Source organism: Aethalodelphis obliquidens, unplaced genomic scaffold, assembly GCF_003676395.1.
Source record: "Aethalodelphis obliquidens isolate GAN/ISIS:26980383/991018 unplaced genomic scaffold, ASM367639v1 scaffold47, whole genome shotgun sequence".
Classification (NCBI taxonomy): domain Eukaryota; kingdom Metazoa; phylum Chordata; class Mammalia; order Artiodactyla; family Delphinidae; genus Aethalodelphis; species Aethalodelphis obliquidens.
In genome coordinates, this window is record NW_020837991.1 from 3822020 (window position 1) to 3847508 (window position 25489).

Sequence of the window (25489 nt, forward strand, 5' to 3'; positions counted from 1 at the left end):
GTGGAGTTTGTTACAGGGTGGGATCTAGATCCTTACATAGGATGTAGCAGACATGGGCCCGACTGATAAAGTGATTCTAAGAGCAAACAGGATGATATTACAGGAGGTATTAGAAGTTAAAGAGCATTCATTGTAAGTTTGATGATTTCTGAACATAAATCCTGCTTCTTTCTTGAGGTCATATAGTACACCACCCGCTTCTAATGTTCTTTCTGTAGGCCCTCAATGTTTTGAAATACTTCAGAAGTTTGGCGTTTTTAATATTTTACATATTTTTTGTAATGGTCAAATCAGATCATTTAATTTAGTTTTCAGAGATTTATGGAAACTTCCATTTACATCTTTTTCAAGTGGCTTAGTCTAATTTTTTAGGACATTTTTAGTTTTACAGATTTAATGTTTTAATGTGCCATGCAAATGTAAATCACCAAGGGTCTTCTGGGTAAAAATAAAATCTTTATTAAAACAGAGATTCAGGAGTACACTAGGCATTGTGTTTGGTTTATTACATTCTAGCAGAAAAATCATTAAATGTTACTATAAAATACTTTAACTTTTTGAATTAAGTGTTTTAAATGTAGTTTTTTCCTTTTTATTTTGTACCTTTTTTTTTTAGGGGTATAATTGCTTTGGTACCTTTTTTTTTTAAAAAAAGGAAAATCTGCTATCCTTCCACCATGAGGAAATAAGATGCTGACACAGCTCTGTTTTGGGAATTGGATATTTAGAGATTGAAGCCCGTGAGATGATAGGTGCTTGAAAGACTCAGTTTGGTAGAGGAGAGTTTCAGTCCTGGAGGAGGCTCACCAAGGACCGTGATAATTGTAAAGGACGAGGCTTGGCACTGTTATTAAGGTCTAGACTGTAAAGAGAGAGTAGTCAATATTGTGGTGTTTCCTTCATCATTATTTTACAATCACATGTGAAATAAATGTGCTAAAATCCAGCAGGCAATAAATTTGCATTTCTTGAAAAAATAAATTTAGAAGAGATTTACGGAGGTTACTGTAAAATGTAACATGAATATTTAGCCCGTTGTTCCCTAAAATCTTTTATTACCTCATTTACCACAAACTTCCTTTTCCTACTGTAAGTTACACAGACATTACATGGTATAATATATATTGTCTTTGAACAAACTTTTTTTTTTTTTTGAACAAACTTTTAAACATTTTTTATTGCTATATTGAAGTCATGGTTTTCAACTGCATGATGGCATCAGAAGATGAGTTTAAATCATTGCTCCTTCTACTTGTTGAATAACCAGGTTTTCATGATCCATAAAAAGTAAATGGTAATGCCTGTATAACAAGGGAAATCAGATTGTAATATATGCAGCACTTTGTGTGCTACATGTTAGAGGGCAGTGGTGGTAAAAATGTTTTCTCTCACGCAAAATGCCCACACAATGTAGGTTCCTAGGAAATGATGTGCCTTTGAAGACAATGACTTTCATGTTTGGGATCTCAGACTCCAAACTTACATCTTCTGTGGCCAGGAAGGACACAGTAGACGCTAGGGGAACAGCATACATTTACCCATGTCCCCAACCTTAGACATGAAAATCTTCCGGTTATATCTGGAAGGTAAGTAATGGGTGATTTTTTTTTTTCATAGTTTTTTTCTTTCTTTCTTTCTTTTTTTTTTTTTTTGTGGTACGCGGGCCTCTCACTGTTGTGGCCTCTCCTGTTGCGGAGCACAGGCTCCGGATGCGCAGGCCCAGCGGCCATGGCTCACGGGCCCAGCCGCTCCGCGGCATGTGAGATCTTCCCGACCCGGGGCACGAACCCGTGTCCCCTGCATCAGCAGGCGGACTCTCAACCACTGCGCCACCAGGGCAGCCCTCTTTCTTTCTTTTAAAGTGGATTTTATAGTTGATAAGTTAAAAGATGTTTTCTGTTTTTTCTTTGGGCCAGAGGGGCTTTTTAAAAATTATTATCCTCAAGTTCTTTAAGACTTCTAGATTTTAACTTTTGTGTTAAACATATAGTTATGAATAGATTAGCTTTAAAAAGTTTTTTTTGACAAAATGCTGATTTTAGTGTCTAGTAGATTTGTTTGTGTTATAGAAACTTGTTTGTTTTAAGTTGGCATTCTTGGTTTTTTTAACCTCTGGATGTGATTAATTCTTACAAAAGTAACATTCAGCTGTAAATTGGGAGATTTTTTTGCACATCTAAAAAAATCTTTCAGTGGAAAAGTACATATGAAAATCTTCATTTTCTTCTCATACTAACCTATTATCTAGATTTTCCAGTAGTTACGGTGAGCACTTTTTTTTTTTCAGAGTTATTTCCTTCCACCTTTTCCTTACATACCTTTGGTTTTATTGTTGCTGAGTATTTTCCTGGAACCCTTTTTTAAAAATACTTCTGAATCTGCGTGTAGCCCAGATACTTGAGCATATGCCTCCAGTTGAATAGACTCTTGATAAACTCGTTCTCTTGGTCATCTTGGCTAGATAGGCTTCTCCTATGCCTTCTCAGTATGATTGGCAATAATGCTTTTTATTTTATCTGAACTCTTCAACACACACTAGCATGGCTTTGACATTGAAAGCAAAAGGGAAGAAATCTTATGCCAAAATCATCCAAAGCTGCCCTCCCTGTGAATTATGAGATGTGTATTAATAAGGCATGTTTTAGAGTCATTTTGTAACCCCAGAACACTTAGTCTGTTTTATTCTACTATTAGTATTGACAAGTGTAAGTGCCTGTAGTCAGAGATCACCAGGAGCATACCTGTAGTTGAACAAATTGGGTTTATTACTCGTCGTAAGCAAAGAACACAGACCATAGGGAACCACGGGGTATCTCAGTAAGAGGATGTTATAAAGATTATATTATAGGATTTGGACTTTGGGTAATTGAGGTAAGGGTTCAAAGAAGTGAGGTCTATCACTCTTTTAGCATAAGAGAGATGTTTGGTATTTTGTAGGTTTTGCAGGACCTTGTTTTTGTTTCACGTCATCGTGATCTCAGAATGACTTAATTTGATACAGATGTTCAGTGAGATTGTCCAACAGGAGAACAACATGGTTTAGCTGTAAATGTCGGATCAGTTTTTAATAACATGGAGGCTTAGCTGTGAGCCTCAGATTAGTTCTCAGAGATCAGCAACTACTTCACCCCCCCCCCCGCCCCCCCTGCCCCGCAATAGCATTTAAGTCCAACTGGCTTCTCACTATGTAGGGACCAGCTGGGGGAGGTCAGGGTTTAATAGCAGTGACCTGTTGGGTCTGTCACTTGAACAAGCTGCGGTGATACTGACAGGTATATTTTTACAAAGGCAGTTGGGAATCATGCTAGTTTTCAGCTGGCTAGAAGTAATTAGTTTTCCCCCACTATCCTAAAGTAGGACTCAGCTTGCCAACGGATGCACAAAATAAATCGAGACAAAGTGCAGGTGCTCGCAGACTACCATGGCTTGCTGCTGAGATGCTGAGTGTAGTTCCTAGCGAAGGAGCTTGGTGGCGCCACTCTTGTTGCTCAGGGTGTCCACTGCCTCTATCTCGGTTTTGCTGCAAAACAAATGCTTTTTGCCTTTTTTTGCAAAAGCAGAAATTCTCTTTGGATTTCTTTCTGTTAGCAAAAACAGGTACAAGCATACCTTGTTTTATTGTACTTCGTTTTGCTGCACTTCACAATAGTGCATTTTTCACAAATTGAAGGTTTGTGGCAATCCTGTTTCAAGCAAGCCTATTAGCGCCATTTTCCAATAGCGTTAATTTTTAATTAAGGTAGGTACATTTTTTTAAGACATACTGTTATTGTGCACTTAATAGATACAGTATGTGTAAATATAACTTAAGTACTGGGAAACCAGAAATTCATGTGAATTGCTTTATTGCAATATTTGCTTAATTGTGGTGGTTTGGAACCGAACCGACAGTATCTTGGAGGTATGTCTGTACTAATGTAGATCTTTCATAGAAGCGAAGTGGTGTAAAGCGAACTTTGGAAAAGCACGGGGTACCTTTAGTGGGTAAAAACATGTCCTTTTTAAGAAATAAGATGAGTCAGTTTTGCTTCATTAATCTCTCTGGGGATCTTAGGGTTTATTTTACTAAATTTAGTGTCTAGGAATTACTTTTTCATACTTCAGGAGTTCTTTAGATCTGGGAAGAGTCAACTGTTTATTTTCTCTGTTGTCTTTGTTATTATAATACATAGCAGTATACACCAAAGGGATTTTAAAGGTTTTTAAGACTATGAACACTGTTTAAAAAAGCCTTACAATTAATAATTATAATAATTGTAAAATTCTTTATGAACTCTCAGGTTGACTTAAGGCCAAAAAAGGACCATGTTTTGAAACTCCACTCTGTAGTTTATTCATGTGCATCAAAGATCACTGAAAAGAAGTGTATATTTATTCATTTATTTAAGTAATTGCTGTGCACTGTGTGCCAAGCTAGGTGCCAGGCCCTGGGTATGGAGGAGGGAGTCAAGTACTTATTCTTGTCTTCATGAGCAATACAAGTGATAGCTGGAGATTTTTGGTTTCAAAGCATCACTTTTAATGGTATCTTAATTTCATATACTAAAGTAAGCATTGTATTATTGTATTATAGTGCATAGAAAAATATCCCTGTGATTAATGAGGTAGTTCTTACCATTTTTGTGATTTTGAAAGTGGTAGCTTTTAAAAATCATGTATTTGTGGAGCATCTGCTCATGCAAGTCTGGAGATAATGTTTTTTAAATGTGAAGGTCTTCAGAACAAAATTTGTCTCCTAGGAAACTGCAAGATAGGCTTCTTCTGTTGAATCTTTACCTTGAATAATAAACTGGGAGTATTCTTAATACTGAATCTTTTTGTCATTTGGTAAAAACTGAGTAAGTTTTAATACTAGAAAAGTTAGGTTTGTAATTAAGACTTGACTATGGGTACTTATTAAAAGTATAGAGCACATTAGGATAGTGTCACATGATTAGAGAATTCAAAATGTCTAGCTCCATTAGACAAGCAAGACACACTATAGGCAAACCAGTCTCTTTATGTGGTACTACTAGTTTTGCCATTGGTCTATAGAATTTTCCTATAGAAATAAAGAATATAATCATATTTTGTCATTGAAATCTTCATGATAGCTTTGAGTGTTCATGTGAATCTCAAAAACCTTTAAGAAAGGATTTAGATTGCAAAACTTTTGAACTCTTGATGCTTTTAGTAGAGCAGTAGTAGCATTAGAATATGGTTGATTTGGGCCAAATGTAGATGCCAGAATACATCTTCATGTAATTTAGGCACAAAGGTTTGTGGTACGTTCTCTTGATTTAAAGTGTCCAGATAAGGTTTTGTAATTTAAAATTAAATCTATCTGGGCAGCAACCCATTTTCATGATCCCCACAAAACTCTTTTCCTATTATTTACTGTAACCAGTAGACTTGCATCTATGTTTTCTTTGTAACTATCCACTTACCATAAGGGTTGTTGTGAAATAGTACCAGTTTACTATGTCTTTTTATAGTCAATGTTGAGTGCAAGTCTGTTTGTAATGTGTCATTTTTTTTCTATAAAAAAGGGAGGGGTAAATTTTCTGTTTGTGTATTGCTACCTTTAAAATATAGGAGAATACAGGAATTCCCTGGTGGTCTAGTGGTTAGGACTCTGCGCTTCCACTGCAGGGGGCATGGGTTCAATCCCTGGTCGGGGAGCTAAGATCCTGCATGCCACGCGGCACAGCCAAAAAAATTTTTCCTTTTAAAATAAAGTATAGGAGAATATAGTGTAATTGCTGTTTACAGTGGTTAAGTGACAAGGAAGAAGAAATCATTAATGTTGTCGAACCTCTTCTCCAGCTGCTCCAAAATTCTGGCTACAGTCATAGTTTCTACTTGGGCAATCTTTGTTTTTTCGTCTGGGGTACTTTAAACATTACTCATCTGAGAGCAGCAGGTATGGCTTTGAATCCCAGCTCTGCTGTTGGGCAGGTCAATCTCTCTCAGTATGCGCTTCCTCCTCTGTAAAGTGGAGCTAATGGTACCTACCTCACAGGGTTGTTGTGAGGGTCCCAGAAGTACACAGAAGGCACTTCTCATGTTGTAGGCATGAAGTAAATGTTGCTTAAGTCATATATGTGCTAGGAAAGATGCAAAAAGCATGGAGGGTGTAAAGAAAGTAACACATTTAAGTTAATTTGGTTTAAGAGGAAGTTGGAATTGATTAGGAAAGATATTATAAAGGGTTCATTTAAGAGGAGATGACTAGATCAAGAATTGGGATGGGTTGTCATTATCCTATTTCAGTAGTGATTCTTAGGTTTAGATGTGTCATTGATAAAATTAATTGTATTGTAAGCCACATTTAAATAAATAACATTATATTGAAATGGAACTATGACTTATTTTTTAAAGCTTTATTTATATAAGTCCTCATACTTTATTTCCACTGTCATCTCAGAATCACAGCATTACCTTAAGGCAATAATTCACTCCCACCATTCCCCATGCACTGTCCCCAAAGTTCTGTTCCTTTTTTTGGTTGCTTGCTTGTTTGGTTTTTGAATAGATAATACGTTTGAATCTTTCCTGAGAATCACTAGCTGTTTTTTTTGAGTTCTAGTTAGGTAGATTCATATTTGGTGAATATAAGATATACTAAGTTATTCTATAGATGCAGCAGAATTTTCTTTCCGTTGCTACTTTTTACTAGGTTTATAATATCTTGAAAGGATATAACGGCCAGAAAAATGATAGATCTCTGCAGTGTGAGTTATTTGGGCATTTTAAATAGACATTTTAAGTTAGATCAAAATCACATACTCCATTTCTAGCAGTGCAGTCACATTATAAGTTCTTATTCTGTTTTTCTTCAGTCTTTGATTTTCTCCTTATATAGTTGCCTTTTCTAAAAATGAGTAGTAAAAGAAAAATCATTCTTCAAGCACGGTTAAGGTTGAGAAACCTTCACTCTGCCACATTACTTTGATTTTGTGTTTGGTATGAAGGCTGAAGATGAGAATTAAAGACCAGAAACTGAGAACTTTGTGGTCCCACACACCCCAACATCACATTGGTCCCACAGAGCACAGACAGGCAGTGTTGCTGCAGATACCTGGTTAACCGGCATTCTCTCTCTGGGAAACACTGATGACACAACTTAGTGTGGTTGACTGGCAAAGAAATGTATAAACTGCGGTCATACGTCTACACGAATGTGTTCAGAATACAACCAAGAGACTGAAGCCCACTATCAGTATGTATCTTTTAAGAAGTGTTCTCACTAGTTCAAATGGGTTTACGTTGATTTTTCCACATCGTGTCCTGTCACCGGAAAGATGACAGATGATGAGTACAAATGCAGGCTGACTTCATAACAATTACTGACCTATATGTGGATATCACTTGCAACCTTGGCTTTATTAGCAGCACCATTTCCTAACCAACCAAGCCGAAGACCACATGCAACATTTTAAGATGCATTTTTTTCATCAGTCATGCATGACGACAAGTATATTCTGTGTATCACGTGGAAGTGAGATTTGGAGAGAATTGTAATGTCTGGATTCACACATTCCTACCATGTGCCATATGGAAGGCTGAGATCTATTATGATGCATCAGTGTTGGGGGAATGGAGGGGTGGAAAGGTAAGGAAAGAATTGGGTAGGATTAATGTTGAAGATGTTTTCTTGAGAATTTTCTGCCTTTTACAAGGGTAATAAACATTCATAAAAAGTTCAAACACTTAGAAGAAACAAGTCAGTGTCTTGCCCTCCCTGTTTCCAATCTCACATTCAGAGGTCATCACTATTCCATTAATAGTTTGGTGTGAATGTTTCTACAACTCTTACGCATATACAAAAAGAAACGGGATTATACTACATATATTCTTCTGCTGTTTGCTTTTCTCACAACACAGTATATCATGATCATTCTTCCGTGTCATTACTATTCCAGTCTTTTTAAAGTATCTGCTCTATAACATTACATAGCATGTATCTACCATAGCTTATTTTACCATTCTCAATGACAGACATTTAGGATTTGCAAGAAGTTTTACAAAGACAAAGTTGTTCACTAAGCTTCATTGTACCTTTATATTTGTTCCCACTTAAGTAAATTTTCCTTTAGGATAGAATCCTAGCAGTAAACTTGATGGATCAGAGCATGACCATTCAAACTTTTGGAAGATACTTCTGAGTTGTCCTCACCATCCTGGAGTCATTAACAATAAACTTTAAGAATGTTGTGATCCAGCCAGAAATTCTAGAGATACCATAATCTTAACATTTGAGGAAATTTCCACCATTTAGAAATGTAAGCTTATTTTTTAAAATTTATAAATAACATGCACATATGGTAAAATATTTTCTCCAGCACCGTAGAGGGATGGAATGTGGATAATCCTTTTAAGCTAATTTGTTTATTTCCTGTGGTTACCATCAGAATTTAAAATATTTCTTGGTATATCTACCTGACACAGTGTCTGTTTACTACCTATCATGAAAGGTGAAGAATTTCAAGTAATTACACCACCAGCCTTGCCTTCTACCTTCTGGGCTTTGTTATGAATTGTAGTTGTTTTGATAGTTTCCCATATAGCTTTAAATGTTCTTAGTTCTTTACTTTTGGGGGCCACCAACTTTAGGCAATGTTCCTTGACTCACCATTACGTTACCTAAGGAAATCTATGCCCCTCAATGTCTTTTCTACTTTTCTCCCTTTTATCTCTCCAAGGATTTTTAACCAAGGTTTCAGTTCTAAAAAAAAAAAATGAAACCAATAAGTAGAATTTTGAATATGAATGAGCCTGTTGACCTCAGAAACAAGTAGTATAGGCAGGTTTATAATAAACTCTGTGGCAGTTAAAAGTTGTCCTACTTGAAGATTATCAAGATCAAGTGAGACTCTGTTTTCTTAAATCGATTGTCCTATAAACTGTTGAAAGTAATGCCATAATTAAGTTTGCTTTAGTTTTTCTTATAATTTGTAATTACTTTCCCTTCTTTCTTAATGGCACTAAAAGCCTTTATCGTAGCAAGTTTTTAAGTTTTAATTTTGCAATTATAGTAAATGCATTTTATTTTTATTTTTGAAGATATTCTTCACCTGGTTCTCTGACTTCCTGCTCTAATTTGGACTGATTGTCTTCTGTGCCTGTGACCGCAGTCATACTGGGATTTCTTTGCCTTCCCCTGTTAAGTCCACTCTGTTTTGTTTTTCAATTTAGTTAAAAATATACTCCCCCCCTCCCCCCTCCCGAAACAGTGCTTGAGAGGTAAATTTCAAAATTCTGATGTCTGGAGAGGTCTATAATTTGCCATCATACTTGACTCATAGTTTGTGTTTCAAATTCTAGGTGTGAAATTCTTTTCCCTCAGGATTTTGAAGGCTTCCACTATCTTCTGTCAGTTCTGCTGATGAGAAGTCATATGCTATTCCAGTTCTCATTATTTTGTAGGTACCCTAGTTTTCCCTTCTGAATGTTTTTTAAATGATCTCTTTTTTTCTGTGGACTTATTTTATTTATTATTATTTTTACTGTGAGTATAGGTATAAGATTTTAAACTTCATCTTCATTGGCTCACTTTGATCTACAATCTCAAATCTTTATTCTAGTCAAAGGGTTTTTCTTTGATTATCATTTCGTACTGTCTCTGCTTGTGTTATGGAACTTGATATATGAATGTTGGACCTCTTGGAGGTATCTACCGTGTATTACCTCTTTCATATTTTCTGTTTCCATCTTTTGCTCCAAGTATTGGGCGATTTCTTCTATTTTATCTTCCAGAATATGATCTTCAGTCATGCCCAATCTGTTATTCAGCCCTTCTGATGAAATTTTTATTTTATCCACTGCCGTGTTTAATTTCCAGGACCCCCTAGTGGTTCTCTGGTCTTTTCACTTTTCATGGTGGCCTGTTTTGTTGTTTGTTTTTTTGAAATGCACATACCCTTTAAAACTTGTAGCATAGTAATCGAGGTGTGTGTGTATGAGTGTATATGTGTGTTTAGTCTGGTTGAGTCTGTTCCTATTTGTTTTCCCTAGAATCACTTAATCTGTTTCTTTTTCCTAGTCTTTCTCTTTCCTCCTGTTTGATTTTTCTCAAATGTCCAGTGATCCTTGGCCAAATATTTGAATGAAGATTTGTGTTGGTTAGTATAAGTAGCTGTTTTTCATTTCTTTTGCAGTTGAGTAAGTCCACTGGCCCAAAGGACTCTCTGCTCAATAATAGACCTCGCTGTGGACTCTGTGTGCGTGTGTGTATGTGTGTGCGCGTGTGTAGTGAGCTGTGTGGGGAAGGACAGTCTTGGAGTAAACGGGCACCTGCCACAATTGCCAAAGTAAGAAAGTAATTGTGTTGTATTCTGAGATGCAGTGCTCTGTTTATTTCACCCTTGGGTGGATGGAACTACCCTCCTTTCTCCCCTTCCCCCTCTCCTTTCCTCCTCCTCTCCTGTCTCATCTCCCCTCCTCTTTCCTTCTTTCTCTCCTCTCCCTTCTCCTTTCCTTCCTCCAGGGTCATAGTATGGCATTGGCACAAGCTTTGTGCTGCTTTTCCCTCCAGCCTTAAGTCCTGTTTGGGGATTTCTTCCCAGACTTACTATTGCTTTGTTTTAGAAAGCCGTTGTCTGGCTTTAGCTGAGTGCAGCTGTTCTATATAAATGGGAAGGCAGGAGGAGGGGCCTGGACAAGTTGCTCTGTGGAGAGTTCTGTAATTACCCTCATTACAGCATCACAGCCTTTGTCACTGAGCTGTCCTGGAGCCTAGAGTCTTTTTAAGGCCCCAACAGCCCTTTGTGTATTTTGTGTTTTATTTCTGTGCTATGGTTTATTCATCACTGAGCCCATCTATTTTTGGAGAATTGCCCACATTTAGGTTGAAGTTTTTTGAAATTTTCATAACGTTTGTGGTCAGCGACAGTCGTGGGAAATAAGTGCATCCACTGTAAATCTTTCAAAGTAATTTAGGAAGGGGCTTGCATACATAATTTAACTTAGTAGTAAAATCATGATTTATTCCAAGACTCAATTCCTTCTTCACATTAGTGACCTTGAGACAGTTTCCCTTACATCTCTCCTGGTATTCTTCCTACTTCTGTCATTTCTCCATTTCTTAAGAAATATTATACATTTAAATTTTTAATCATGTATTTCTAGTTTAAGGTAATCCATGGCATTTAGGGGAATTTAGAGTAAGTGATCAATTAAAATAACTGAAAGACACTTGAGTTAAACCTAGTATTTTTCCCGTAGGTTTCTTTTTTCCTAGAAATGTGTTAATAAAAATAGAAAAAAATGTAGAGAGAATTTTCAAATATTTACTTAATAAATATTTTTAAAAAGTGATTGGTTTTATCTCAGTATTGGAGACTGCCATTTAGTCTAGCGGAATTAACAGTATTATCTGTCATCAGAAGTATTACTTGTTTTTCTTAGTTACTTAAAGCACAGTCAAAATAATATAATAAAGGCAGTGATGGCCCCCATTGTAGGTTTTCCAGTTCTCAGAGAGAAATGGCGTTAGATCAAGTCTAATACTTAGGTTGGATGTTGGTAATTAGAACTCTGTGTTCTTTTTATCTTGGGTCACTTGAAGACTGAAATTTAGCCAAGTCTTAAGAAGTCTCACTTGTGGGAAGTACTTTCAAATCGAGCCATTTTCTGCTATCCCATACTCTGTTCATGGTAATGACAGCTCTTGCTCTTAGCTCTACATGGAAATCTCTGTCCTTATGGTGAGCTTTTTCAGGGCAGAGATTGGATCAAAACAAGAGTTCTTAAAATTTGACTATTCAAAATGTGTGCTAGGCATGATGATAAGTGCTTCATACATTTCATTTAATTCCTGAAACAATCCAAAGATCGAGTAGTCCATTTTACACATGGAAATATAAAGGCTTAGCAAGGGTTAAGTAAATTATATAAGATGGTAAATGACATTTGAGGTTTAAACAGATCAAGTTCACTTCAAATCTTTTTACTAATAACCATTGTATAGCACATGAACACTAAACATAGTACCTACATGAATTAAATTATATTTAACATATCCTTTCCTTGATTCCAAATAAAACTGTTCTGACACTGTACCTGTGCGCCTGTTGGACAAAGCTCACTTTGTCTCGTGGTTATTTCTTCCAGAGGGAGGGAGTATATGGTAGATTGTAGGTGGAGATGAGAATTTTTGTGATTCACGACGCTGCTCAGAGAGGAGGGCAAACTAAAACACTGATCTGTTTTTCCTAAGAACACAATTTTGGTTTTTTGGTTTTTTTCCTCTGGGCTTTTCATCATATATTCATTCATTCATTCAACAAAGTACAAGAAGATGGCAGATTTTAAAACACCTCCACGAGGGAATAATGGTATTCTTTATAATATGTTAAGTTTAATTTGAGCTGGTTTGGATTTTCACATTTCCTAATCAGTATTACTTGGTTTCCACATTTCTAGAACGGTCAAACATTTTTTTTCTTTCTGAGATTTATGGGCAGAATTTTGAAAATTTATTATACGTCTTCATTTCATTTATAATGAGGCTTTGGCTGGATTCAGAATTCTAGATTCAAAGTTTCTCCCCCACGTTAGCACTATCAAGATTTTGTTCCTCTGTCTTCTTGCTGCCAGTGTTTTGATGAGTGTTATGGTGGTTGTGGAATGGCCCTCAGTTGGGTTTTAGCTGATATTTTTCTCATGATTGGTTTTGGTTTTATGGGATTTGGGGAGGTAGACCACAGAGGTGAAGTGCCATTTTTATCATATCAGAGCAAGAGGGTGTATGCTATCAACATGACTTGATGTTGACTTTGGTCAACAGGTTGAAGCAGTGTTTGTCAGAGTTCTCCAGTGTAAGGCTACTCTTTCTCCCCCTCTCCATACAGTTCTCTTTGAAAGGAAGTCGTGAAGCACAGCCCACACCAGAGGGGTTGGGAATTACGCTCCACATCCTTGAGGGTGAACCTAAGTTATTTGGAATTTTCACGTATGAGAAATTCAGCTCTTCTCCCCCTCTTATTTATTTATATCAGTATGGGCTAATGAATATTTTATTGGAATATGTTTTCACTATGATGGAAACTAGATAATAGGACCAGCTCCCAGTTGAGGTTTTCTCCATTATCTTATTTCTGCTTTGAAACAGAAATGAAGATAATTATCAAGATCCAGTTGGAGTGTAATGCCATATCAGAATATTCATTTGTAGGAAAAGTTTCAGTTATAGGTAGAAATCACACAATGTGCTGGGAATCATGTGATATATACTTAACCCCAGCAGTGTTTAGGGGTTCACATAACCCTTTTGTTCTGGTACAGGTAAATTTCTGTAATCTTGCCATTGTTACCTTCCTTTCTTCCAAGAGGTGAATAGTAGCAGACGGAGAGGATTATATAGGGAACCACATTTACCAAAAGTGTGCAGATATACCCAAGAATAGTAAGGCAAAACTCAGAGGTTCAAAGTACAGTTGATGCTGTGCATGGCCATGATTGCCACGGGGTTAATTAATTCTACTTTGACCAAGATTATGTGTTGCTTTTATGTATCTAAACTTCAATGTAAAAAAACAGTCTCCTTAAGATGGCCAAGTGGGTGAACCATATTTTTTACCTTGTTTTCAGAAGGAAGGCTTACTCTAGAAGTACCCTAAAGTATCATTATAAATGGTTTTGCTTTTTCTTTATTAGGAGTTTCAATCATGACTTCTGTTCATTCTTGGCCAAGGTACCTGCTGGCACTAATAACTTTATTATTAATGTCACATAGGTACTGCACTTCCTGGTAGTCCTGCTCATTTTTTTTTTTTGCGGTACGCGGGCCTCTCACTGTTGTGCCCTCTCCCGTTGCGGAGCACAGGCTCCGGACACGCAGGCTCAGCGGCCATGGCTCACGGGCCCAGCCGCTCCGCGGCATGTGGGATCTTCCCGGACCGGGGCACGAACCCGTGTCCCCTGCATCGGCAGGCGGACTCCCAACCACTGCGCCACCAGGGAAGCCCCCTGCTCATTCTTTTAAAGGATTTTTTGGATTTACATTTTCTTTCTGATTTTTCAAGCAATGGCTATATGCTTTTCTTCTTGATCCTTTAAAAGAATATTGTGTCATCTGTATATTACTATTGAATTATGAATGTGCGCAGAAATGTTTACTAGAGAACTTTGACTAATTACGCATGTGCTCACACACACACACACACACACACACACATACACATGCACACACACGCACACACCAGTGTACCCTTTCTTACAAAGGACTTTGTGACTGGTTTCTGCGTTGCGTGGGACCCCAGGTATCTCCCATCCCAGACAAATGGCTGAAGTGCTTTGATGTATTGATTGTTAACCTCCAGCAATTGGGGGAGTACAACAGCAATGAGGCTGAAAGAATATTTGGTTGTTGCATTTCTTTGCTTTAATCTGCTTTGATAAATATTCTCCAAAATAGCCTTGTACTTTTTTGAATACTTTAAATTTTTAATTGGACTCAGAAATTATATACTTAGTCATATATTCATAATTTTTTTCACTTTATGCCAGAAGTAGTTACATGGCATTAATCTTATGAGATGTGTGTTTAATTTCAATTTTTAACCTACTTGACAATTTCATTTAGGTCAGCCTTTGTCAGTACCATGTAAATACATGGTACAAATAAATAGAAACCATTTTACTTGCATACGCAAATTAAATATATAAGTTAAGTAGAAGATGGGCAAATTTATGATGTGTCTACCCCCTGTGCCATTTGAGTTTGTTTTTGTTTGTATACTGGATGCTTTTCTGACACCGTATGTTTAACTTTTTTATAACACTTTTCTGTGTTACCACTCAGCTCTGTCAAATCCTTACATTTTGCCATACTTATTTCTGAATTTTAAAAAGAAGTACACATTACACACATTGCAAATATGGTTAAAGGTCCCTTTAGTTGCTCCTCTCCTGCTCCAGAGGTGTCTGCTGACCTGAATTTAGGTTCATCATTGCCAGACCACATCCTAAGCTAGCATTTCAAAATTTCACAGATTGGTCTTTTGAGGGACTTGGAAGTATTCTGAGAAAAAAAAGGCTTGCGGTCAAATTTTCACCTACAGATTTGTAATACATATTGAAAGCACTGAAGGCTCTCAGACATGAAAAGAAACTTGTCAATTTTTAAAATTCAGCATTGCCCAGCTATTTGACCGGAGAAACCCTTCCCCCATGATTCTGTGCACTGTTGTTGCTTGGAATATGCTTTGTGTAAACACTGCCTAGAGGTGTACTCTTTCCAAAATTTATTTTCCATTTAATTTTATAGTTTTTTACTAATGTAACTTTCTAGATTTAAATGACAAAGATAGTAATTACTTCCAGTTGATGTTCAGTGTTGGATCAAATTTAAAATCATTCTGCAAAAAAGGAAGGTAAAAATGTTAATAAATTGCATATTCATTGACCAACATACAAGTTGCTTATGCTCCTTAATTTTTTAAATTCTTGATTCCGCTGACCTACTAAAGTGTTTGGTTATGGACCATGGCTACACATACCCTTTGCCTTGAACTGATCTGTTACATTTTATGTTCTTGTGGCTGGAAGTAGCTTGAGTTTGTGAATGTTTGACACACTTTCTTGAATAACAGTTCTTCAGCTGTTAATGTTGTACAAGGTGGCGCTTAAATTTTGTTTGCTTTTTTTCCTTCCTGTATTAGAAAATCTTGGTGCTTTTTGTAAGCTATGTATAAAAGAAATTTTCCTTAAGATTTGTTCATATAATGGTCTGATCCAGGAAAAATAAAATGGGAAAATGGACACTATTTCTGACCTTCAAATAAAACTCTGTATCTTGATTTTCAGACTGTTCACCGAGCCTTGGGGGCATATGCATTGTCTTAAGGCAGGGCTGTTTACCTGTGTGGGATGATAGGTTCCTTAGGATCTGGTGAGGCTGTGGAGGAGAGATGAGGTTCTTGAAAAATGCACAGGGGCACAAAGTCTACATACAATTTCACAGAGGCCAGGGAACCTCCTCGGATAAGGGAAGAGTACAAAAACAGACCTTGTTCCCTTGTTGGCTCCTAGCGTTCACTGCACTACACTTTACGATTCTGAGATTGGAAATTATTAATCAACAGGAAGACTCCACTTTCTACAAAAGTAAGTCTAGAGCTGTTTGCCAAACAGCTAAGGACCTAACCATCTATCCTGTTATTCTCAGAATTTTAGGGTTTATTAAGGAGTCTCTGCATTATATTTCTAGGATCTCCTTTAAAAACAACAACACATTAAGCATTTTGTCATTAGGAAAAATATTATTTTTTGCATTCTGCACCTTCCTATTTCAAGCATAGTCATGTAACATTGTTTTTAAAAGAGGTTTTTTTTCTGTTTTTATTTTGTGGAGAGGGTCTCTAAAACACCTGCATTAATTGTTTGCTGGCTTAACTTCAGTCTATATTCAGAAAACATTTATTCTAAGTATTAACTTTTTTGAAAGTTATTGTACCTGGACTGTGTGATTCCACAGATACTTGCCCAGTGTTCCATTCTGTTTCATTTGGTGGTCACATACTTTAGAGGTTGAGCACCCATAATAGGAACCCAATAAATGTTGCTATTGAGCACACTTACTTTGAATTAGTGAACAAGTGAAAGATAGATGAATGTGTGAAAGTATCATCAAGTGGAATAAGTAAAATTACTGTTTGCCTCCCCATTTGGTATAAATTCTAATGCACAGTTAATGTTTGCTTTCTGCAAATAATTATAAAATAATAAGCTAGACAATTCTGGCATGTCAGACACAGGTTAATCCACAAAGCAATGCCACCAGTGTCTCAGAGATGCTAATTCGGTCACTATTCATTTAGCCAGCCCCCTGGGGGAATGTTTAGCTAGCAAAGAAATGATGCGGAGCTCATTGCCCTCAAAGCTTAAGCTCTGAGAGCAACCCAGTATGGTTAGATTAATTTGGAATTTCTTTGGGTGGAGTTGGGTTGTGGTTGCCACATTTAACAGGACCCTGGTCTTCGAAGTCAATCTGGTTACTTCTCAGATAGTTAAAAAGTAATTCTTTTTTATGTGTTTATCTTTAGATTTTACCCCTAAATTCTTTTCTTGTACACTTCTGAGAGATGGAAAGGTGTGTAGAAGTTTGCCTTCTACACCCTGTTACATTTGAGCAAGCAAAATTTGATAAGTGAAACAAAACAAAAGGACCTCTTCTGCCACTTCATTTGGATGTTATATTTAGTGAGGTGAAGGGAAGATTGGAATGGGAAGAAGGCAGTCCTGGCCACCTGGCCACTGGCCTAAACCCTTTTAGGCCTCAGTTTTCTCCTGTAAAAATTACAAGGCTGTATAACTTTGTAGGTCTTCACTAGCTGAAGTATTAATTGAAGGTAATTTTTTTGTTGTTGCTATTCATTGTGTAACTGAGATAGGGAATAAAAATAATGTGATTATGGAAATTCAAGGAGACTTTCTTTAAAATGTCTAATTACAGTCTAAATCAGTGTTGTCTAATAGGACTTCTTGAGATGATGGAAATACTCTGTGTTTATGCTGTCCAGTATGCTAGCTGTTAGTCACAGGTGGTTGTTGAGCACTTGAAATGTCGCTAGTGTGACTGAGCGACCTAATTTTTAATCTAAATTAAAACATTTAAATAGCCACAGGTGGCTAATAGCTACTATATTGAACAGTGCAGGTTAAGTTCTTAAATATTTATAAGCATTCAAAGGGAATGTCACGTGTAGATTTATCATGACAGTCTTGTTTTTTATTTGATGATTTTGGCAGTTGGGATATTTTAGAATTTGGCAGTTGTACCTCCAAGCCTCAATATTGAAGTCTTTCTTTAAGCATAGCCTCCATTTCTAGTTGCAGTATGGCCGAGCTACTTGTTACCTTTCCTGGGGATCCTAGAGTTTTTACTTGGTAACTCTGTGCCCACATCACTGGCTTCTTAAAGCTCTGCCATCCTACTAAGGATTGTATGTGTTTACTACAATCTACCTTTAGACTCCTGTCAGTCCCCTGCAGGGCTCCACGTTTTCCTGTGTTAGGCTTTATAGTATCTGGAGGAGGTTTGGTGGTGTTGAGAGTTGTATCTTTGTATTTTTTATGGGCTTGATTCTGAAACGTTTAAATGCCACTTTAAAAAATACTTGGTCTTTCATTGGCAAGAAGTTTTCAGTCCTAAAATCTTGAGCCATTAGAAAGATGTTTTTAGTACTAAAATATCTAGGTCAGTAGGCCAATAAAAAACAGTTGTCACATGAATGAATTTTCCATTAAGTCTGTGTTAATTGCTTTAGCACTGCAGATACTACAGTCTTAAAATTTCCATGTTTGGGGGTAACAAAGAACTTTGAATGATTCTATGCTGAAATTCTGGACCTTTGAAATGATAAAAATTGTTGTAAAGGCGTTCTTTAGGGTTAATGGTTGAAATTGATAAGCCATGTGTTTGGGACTCAGTCATTTTTCTATGAGATAATAATTTATATAAGATTAAGTTTTTATATATAGCATGCCAGGTCACAAAACCCATATTATCCTTGAAACTTAGTTCAGCCATAGCGAGTCCAAGAGCTTTCAACGAAAACTTTCATTCCCACTGAGGTTCTGAAGCACATCTTCCCAGGACCGCAGGCACTGGTTAGTTCTGTATTGACAAACACAGGCGCTAATTGATGTCAGTCAGTCCCTTGAGTTTTGAATAGAGGGAAACCAAAGCCAGTTGACATTAAGTAAAGTAATAAAAGCGCATGTTAAAAACTTCAAGCAGTACAGAAGAGTAAATGACTTCTTCTTATTCCCATACCATTTTTTCTCCCTAAAAAACTATTAACAGCTTAAGTTTTCTTTTTTCCAAATGGGGCTAAATTACACCTTGCTTTTCTGCTTATATTATTTAGAAGTCAGGTTTATTGAGATGTAAGTTACATACGGTAACATTTACCTTTTTTTAGGTGTACAGTTCTATGAATTTTGACAAATATATACACCATAATCAAGATACAGAACATTTCAGTCCCTCCAGAAAGTTCCTTCTCACTGCTTCATTTTTTTTTTTTTTTTGTGGTACGCGGGCCTCTCACTGTTGTGGCCTCTCCCATTGCGGAGCACAGGCTCCAGACGCGCAGGCTTAGCAGCCATGGCTCACGGGCCCAGCCGCTGCGCGGCATGTGGGATCTTCCCGGACCGGGGCACGAACCCATGTCCCCTGCATCGGCAGGCGGACTCTCAACCACTGCGCCACCAGGGAAGCCCTCACTGCTTCATTTTTGAAACCACCACCATAATCAAGATATAAAACACTTCTGTCACTCCAGATTCAGTTTCAGCTTCAGTTTTAACAGCCGTATAGTATTCAATTATATGGATTTATCTTAATTTTTCTAAATATCCCCTCACTGATTTATACTGAGGTTGTTTCCAGTTTTATAATTCAAACATGGTGTAATAAATACCTTTGTATATAAACCTTGGTGTGCTTTTACAGCTACAAACATAGGGTAAATTCCTAGCAGAGGGATTACAGAATTAAAGGTTGTGAGCATTTAACATTTTGATAGGGCCAAAAGCCTCCCTGCAAAGTCGTACTGATTTACTTTCCAACCAGTTATGCATAAGAGCGTCTGTAACTTACTTACACTGGGTGTCACCAAAATTAATTTTTGCTAATTTGATGGATAAGACATTACCTAGCTAAGTCACTTGCATTTTTTTTCTCATTTTAAAAACATATCAAAAAGTTCACACACACACACAAAAATCTAACCCATGTTATTTATGGTTAAAACCACAGTATAACATTAGAGGAAATGTGGATAGAAAAATTTTACCTTTTTTCTCACAATCCCAATATGTTTTTCATTTCCTGCTTATTCGTATCTACATTTTTGCAAATATATGTGTACATTTTTATAGTCATTCTCATAGCATATGCACAGGTTGTGCCTGTGTTGTTTGCTTGTAAAAGTTCCCTTTATTTCATGAGCATGTTTTTCTTTGTTCCCAGAATCTTCATTGTAGTAGTTGTATGTTTCTTTTGTTTTGGGACTGTGGCACAGTTCATTTAGTCATTCCACTTCTAAAATTTTTTATACTTTTAAACTTATGAACAAGGCTTCAAATACCATATTTTAAAAATAAGAGTTTTTAAAAATCCTTGAAAATTATTTTCTTAGGATAGATTTCTATCAGTCAGATTCTTCTGGATCTAAATGTATCATATTGACATGAGAGGGTAGAATTTTATCATTTGAAATAGTTTTTGTCACTTCATTGGGAATTCAGTAACTTTTTTCCCTGGAGAAGGAAGCAGTTGCATATCAATTTGCTTCTATGCCAGCTTAATCTATTTATTCTTTTTCATGAAAAATTATGAAAATGACATATGCTGCTTGTAAAGATTTCAGACAGGTAATCAATCTGTTATCTAGTAAATAAAATTTTTTAATTGTATATTTTTCTCAATAGATCATTTCATGTGTTTCAATATTTTAAAATTACCAAATAATATACAGTGAACTCTCCTTACCCTTGTTCCCAGGGTACAAGGGTACCAATTCCCCTTCTTGGTAGCAGTCAGTATTATCAGATTCTTTCATATTCTTTCAGACATATTCTATGCAGTTTTTTTTTTTTTTGCGGTACGTGGGCCTCTGACTGTTGTGGCCTGTCCCGCTGCGGAGCACAGGCTCCAGATGCGCAGGCTCAGTGGCCGTGGCTCACGGGCCCAGCCGCTCCACGGCATGTGGGATCTTCCCAGACCGGGGCACGAACCCACGTCCCCTGCATCGGCAGGTGGACTCTCAACCACTGCGCCACCAGGGAAGCCCTATTTTATGCATTTTTAAGCAAATGTATGTGTGTGCTCTGTGTATGTGTGTGTGTGTCTCTTTTTAAGCCACAAATGTTAGCAACCTGCACATACTTTTTTGTACATATTTTCTTAGATTATTTTATTTGTATTTAATTTTTTTAAAGTAGATAATACATGTACATTTTTCAAAAGTAAAATAATGTAAAGGCTTGAATAGTCCCCCTTCTATTTCAGTACCCTGTCTGCAATGTACCGCCCTTTGGTGAGTCTTTATGCATAGAGAAGCAAATAGGAAGGTACATATTTTTGTTTTCCTTCTGTAACTCTCAAAGTAACCTTTCACACGTAATCAGGCAGTATAGAATAGGCATTAAGAGCAGTGGCTCGGGGGCCGGTTCCCTGCATTCAGGTGTCTGCTCTGCCACACATCATCTGTATAATCGTGGGCAACTTTTTTAACCTATCTGTGCTTTGTAATCATGTAAAATGATGACTCAGTATACATTCTTTGCTTAGAATAGTACCATACATACATGTGTTTGCTAGTAGTAGTATTTTTATTATTAGGGACAGTGACCAATAAAATAACATCCACGAATCAGTTCCAATCAGTTTGATGTATATTAGTGATATATATGGATATGGGTAAATTCATTTAACAGAAAGGGATGGATGGGATTTTTCACTTGTTTGAATTCTACTGAAATATTTTAGAAAACTTCCGAAAACAAAAGTGAAGCAGCTAAAATACATTTTGTTGTTCTTTTCTTATGGGTTGATAGTTTTCTTGTTTTTGCATATACTTCTTTAAACTAAACTCAGCTTTCTTTATGTAATAAAAGTGTCCCAGAGAAGGTGAGGGTAGAGGTGGCAGCTAAGAATATGAACATTTTTGCATAGTGCATCACATTTTAAAAATACTTTCTCACGCACTTTGTACTCAAATTTGGTAAAAATACATACGTATCTATACATAATATTTAATTTCAGGTGATAGTGGCCCATAAAGTTTTAAAATTCCCTGGCCATATCTTTTAAGGATAAAATTGTTAATAACATTAAAAGTTCTTAAGGCAAGCAAGGGGCTGGGGGACTGAATTATATTTCTGTCCAACTTTTCCATCCTCAGTTCTTAATAAAAAATTAAGGCAACAACGAGACCTCTTTCCCCTTTCCCACCTTCAGATCCTAGTTACAAAATAATATATTTTTATTGTAGGAAATATAAAAACAGAAGACACAGAAATAAGAATCACCTTAAAAGTCCTATCCAGCTTAGTATTATAACAGCTTGGTGTCTAGACTTCCTGCCTTTTTTCTCTATATAGATATGCACACACAGTCACTCGTTATTAATTTGTTTGCCTTCTACAGTGATGGCATCAGGAATGCTATACACACTGGTGTTTGTTTTTTTTTAATAAACTTAGTATCATGAACATTTTAATCATGCCATTAAATTATCTATAGAATCATTTATAATAGGTGCATCATATTCCATTGAGCGCATGTGCCATGCTGAAATTTATTCTGTAGTATATTTCCTATTCAGGAGCATTTAAAAATAAACTATGTCGGTCAACATCATTATATGCCAATCTTTTTGGACACCCATTGTATCCTGATGATCAATTCTGAGACGTGGAGTTTAGCGGGTTGCAGGATATGTACTTTTTCCGAACTTTTAATACACGTTGCCAAGCTCCTCCAGAGAGTTGGTATCTCCCGAGCGCCAGCCCTGGGATGAGCTTTAGATAAGTCCTTGCCTACGTGAGATGCGAATTTCCCTTCTGCATGGTGCACATTCACTCTCCAGCGCCTCTAGAACCATCTCTTCCTTCTTCCTTACTTCCCTATTTTTCTATTCTTCTGTATCCTTCCTGCTTCCCACCTCATACTCCATAGAAGCTGGATTTGAGCCTGGTTAGAGAAGGAGCCGCTTCAAATGCTGTTTACCTTCCCCTTCACCTGCTTCTTAGTGCATTTGCTATATAAAATACTCTTGAGGCTCTTTTTGTACAGCAACAAGTTTTCAAAAATCATGCTCATTTTTTTCAGTTTTGTAAATTCTGGTTTTCACTTTCGTAATTTTTAGTAACGGTTAATCTGTTGCGTTTTTGAAGCAACCTCATGCTCTAGCACAGTGGTTAAGAGAACTATCTCTATTCCTACAGACAGGGTTCAGATTCCAGCTCCTGTTATTGTTGACTAGCTTTTCTCAGGGTTTTGAGAGGATTTAAAGAGGTGCTCGATACACTGCCTATCATATAGTGAGCACTCGATAGACTAACTTTTATTGGCATCTCATCTGACATATGTGTGAATGAAGCAGGGATTATTTTTCCCATTCTGCGTTTCAGTAAATGGGATCAGAAAGATGGAATACTTTTCGTATTGTCACATCTAGAAAGTGGTGGTGTCTGAATCTGAATTTAGGACTTTTGATCTATAGGGACTACTTCAAAGCAGGAAAGCTAAAGTGAATGACAAGCATTGTTTCTAATAATTAGGACAATACATAGAAGATCATGAAAAGTTTGCACAGCTTTACAGGGGCTTCCAAAAATCTTGACCGGCCTACCAGCAAGTACGTGAGAAGGTGAGCTTAGTTCCAGAAGAGGAATGGTCCCTGTGCATTGTGGCATAGGAGGAGAGGTTGCTGTACCCAAAAGTCTTCCAGACACAAAGGCCAAAGAGAGTTTGTTTTAAACGTTTAAGATGACTGAGTACTAGGATCAAAACATTTAATAGGTTTCTCTATTTTGGTTTAAATTAGAATGGAGTCCTGTTTGAAATATCTATGCTGATTAGGTTTTTATCTTAACTTGTTTCCGACAGGGCACGGTGCTGATGTGAAGTGTGTAGACTGGCATCCAACAAAAGGGTTAGTTGTTTCAGGAAGTAAAGATAGTCAACAGCCAATCAAGTTCTGGGATCCCAAGACTGGGCAGAGTCTTGCAACACTGTAAGTGATAGGAACCCCACCTCGGTCCCGAAACCAAGGGGAGCAAAGCTGCCTGTATTCTTTACCTTTTAGCTTTTCTTCCCTCTCATATATTCCTGAAAAAGTAGTGTAGACAACAGATGGACTTACACCTAGAGCCTTCTTATTTATTAAATATGATTTCTCTCTAAATTCCTAATAAAATAAGGCTTGAGTTTTGTTCTGCCACATCCATCTAAATTGAATTTGGGCGTCACGGGGGTGGGGAGGAGGTGGTTATTGCTACTCTTCTAGCTTTACTGTTTCCTCATCATGATACATTTTGTATGGAATTGATGTGTGTGCCATTTTTTTTTAAACTTATGGCTGCACGGCATGTGGGATCATAGTCCCCAACCAGGGATCGAACCCACGCCCTCTGCATTGGAAGCGCGGAGTCATAACCACTGTACCACCAGGGAAGTCCCGACATGTGTGCCATTTGTTAGACACAGCCCAGCTTTCTCCATCTCACTACATCTACTTATAGAGAAATTTTCCCTTCATATTTGAATCAGTTCTCAGTTTTTATCTGAGGTATTTAGTTATGATGCAGCCACATCATAAAAAATTTTCTCTTTGAATTATCAGTAAACATTCACAGTTCTGTGAATATGTTGTTAACGTTTTTTTGACTAAGCAGCTGTATCCTGGTCCCTCTGATTGGGGATTGAGCCATACCCAGAGTGAGCTGGCTGGAGCAAGGCTGCCTTGTTGCACAGCTCCAGTGGCCACAACCAAATAGGACGCCTTGTGAATGGTGCTCCTTGGAGATGTGCATTGTGCAGGCCTCAGCGGTTGCAGAGTCTTTAGTTCAAATTAACCCTCAAACTATCTTGTGTCCTTTTTAAAATTGCTTTGACTTAATGAGAGAAGCTTCATTGAATTTTTAAAATTGAATGAGCTTTATCGAATATTAATTTATGTGTTCAAGTGCTTCCCCTGCTTCACAGATAGACTTTTCTATCCAGTTGAAGTTCTCCTATTTTAACTAGTTAGTGAAAGCTGTGCTTAGATAATGGACATTATTTCTTTCTGTCTTTGACCTATTTCTTTCACGTGTACTTTTAACCATGGTCCTATAATGTTACATGCTTTATTACTTCTAGGCCAAAGTTCTTGCCATCTTGACTGCCATGTGCTTTTCAAGAAGAATGGCCATTATATTGATTTATACTTGTTTTGAATTCTGACAGATTATTTTCTTGGTACTTTGTTTGTAGTCATGCCCATAAAAACACAGTAATGGAAGTGAAATTAAATCTCAATGGTAACTGGCTACTCACAGCATCACGTGACCACCTCTGTAAACTTTTCGACATCCGAAACCTGAAAGAAGAGCTTCAAGTCTTCCGAGGTCATAAGAAAGAAGCTACAGGTCGGCGGCTATGATATGCTTCTCATTTTGACTATTACCTGTAGTGTTCTGAGATCCTAATAGTTTTGTCCTTCTCCGTGTTTTTGTTTACAGCTGTGGCCTGGCATCCTGTTCATGAAGGACTTTTTGCCAGTGGAGGGTCTGATGGCTCTTTGTTATTCTGGCATGTTGGGTATGTGGCACTTACTATGTAAAAAGTTGTAAATTTTATGAAGAGAGCACCTGAACATGAAAAAAATGATAGTGTTTTGTATTTTTTCTGAGTGTTCATATGTCCTGTATCTGTAAACCCAGTTTGGAACAGAAAACTTAGCATCTCTCTTTTTGGCTATGGAAGTCTTGAAGGGAGAGTAAGACCAAC

The 25489-nt window shown here is 37.1% G+C and overlaps 1 protein-coding gene across 14 annotated transcripts in view; it reads left to right on the plus strand.

The window, feature by feature from the left end:
• Positions 1-25489, plus strand: part of WDR33 (WD repeat domain 33) — a 103276-nt gene that overhangs the window by 58845 nt on the left and 18942 nt on the right. For 12 of the 14 annotated variants that reach the window (XM_027082510.1, XM_027082511.1, XM_027082512.1 and 9 more), the window contains exons 8-10: positions 23606-23732; positions 24974-25128; positions 25222-25300. In XM_027082510.1, coding sequence (XP_026938311.1) covers positions 23606-23732; positions 24974-25128; positions 25222-25300 — 361 coding nt within the window. Of the gene's footprint in view, positions 1-655; positions 1680-9045; positions 9084-23605; positions 23733-24973; positions 25129-25221; positions 25301-25489 lie in introns of those variants that run through there. The other 2 variants (XM_027082524.1, XM_027082523.1) reach the window with 2 other exon arrangements.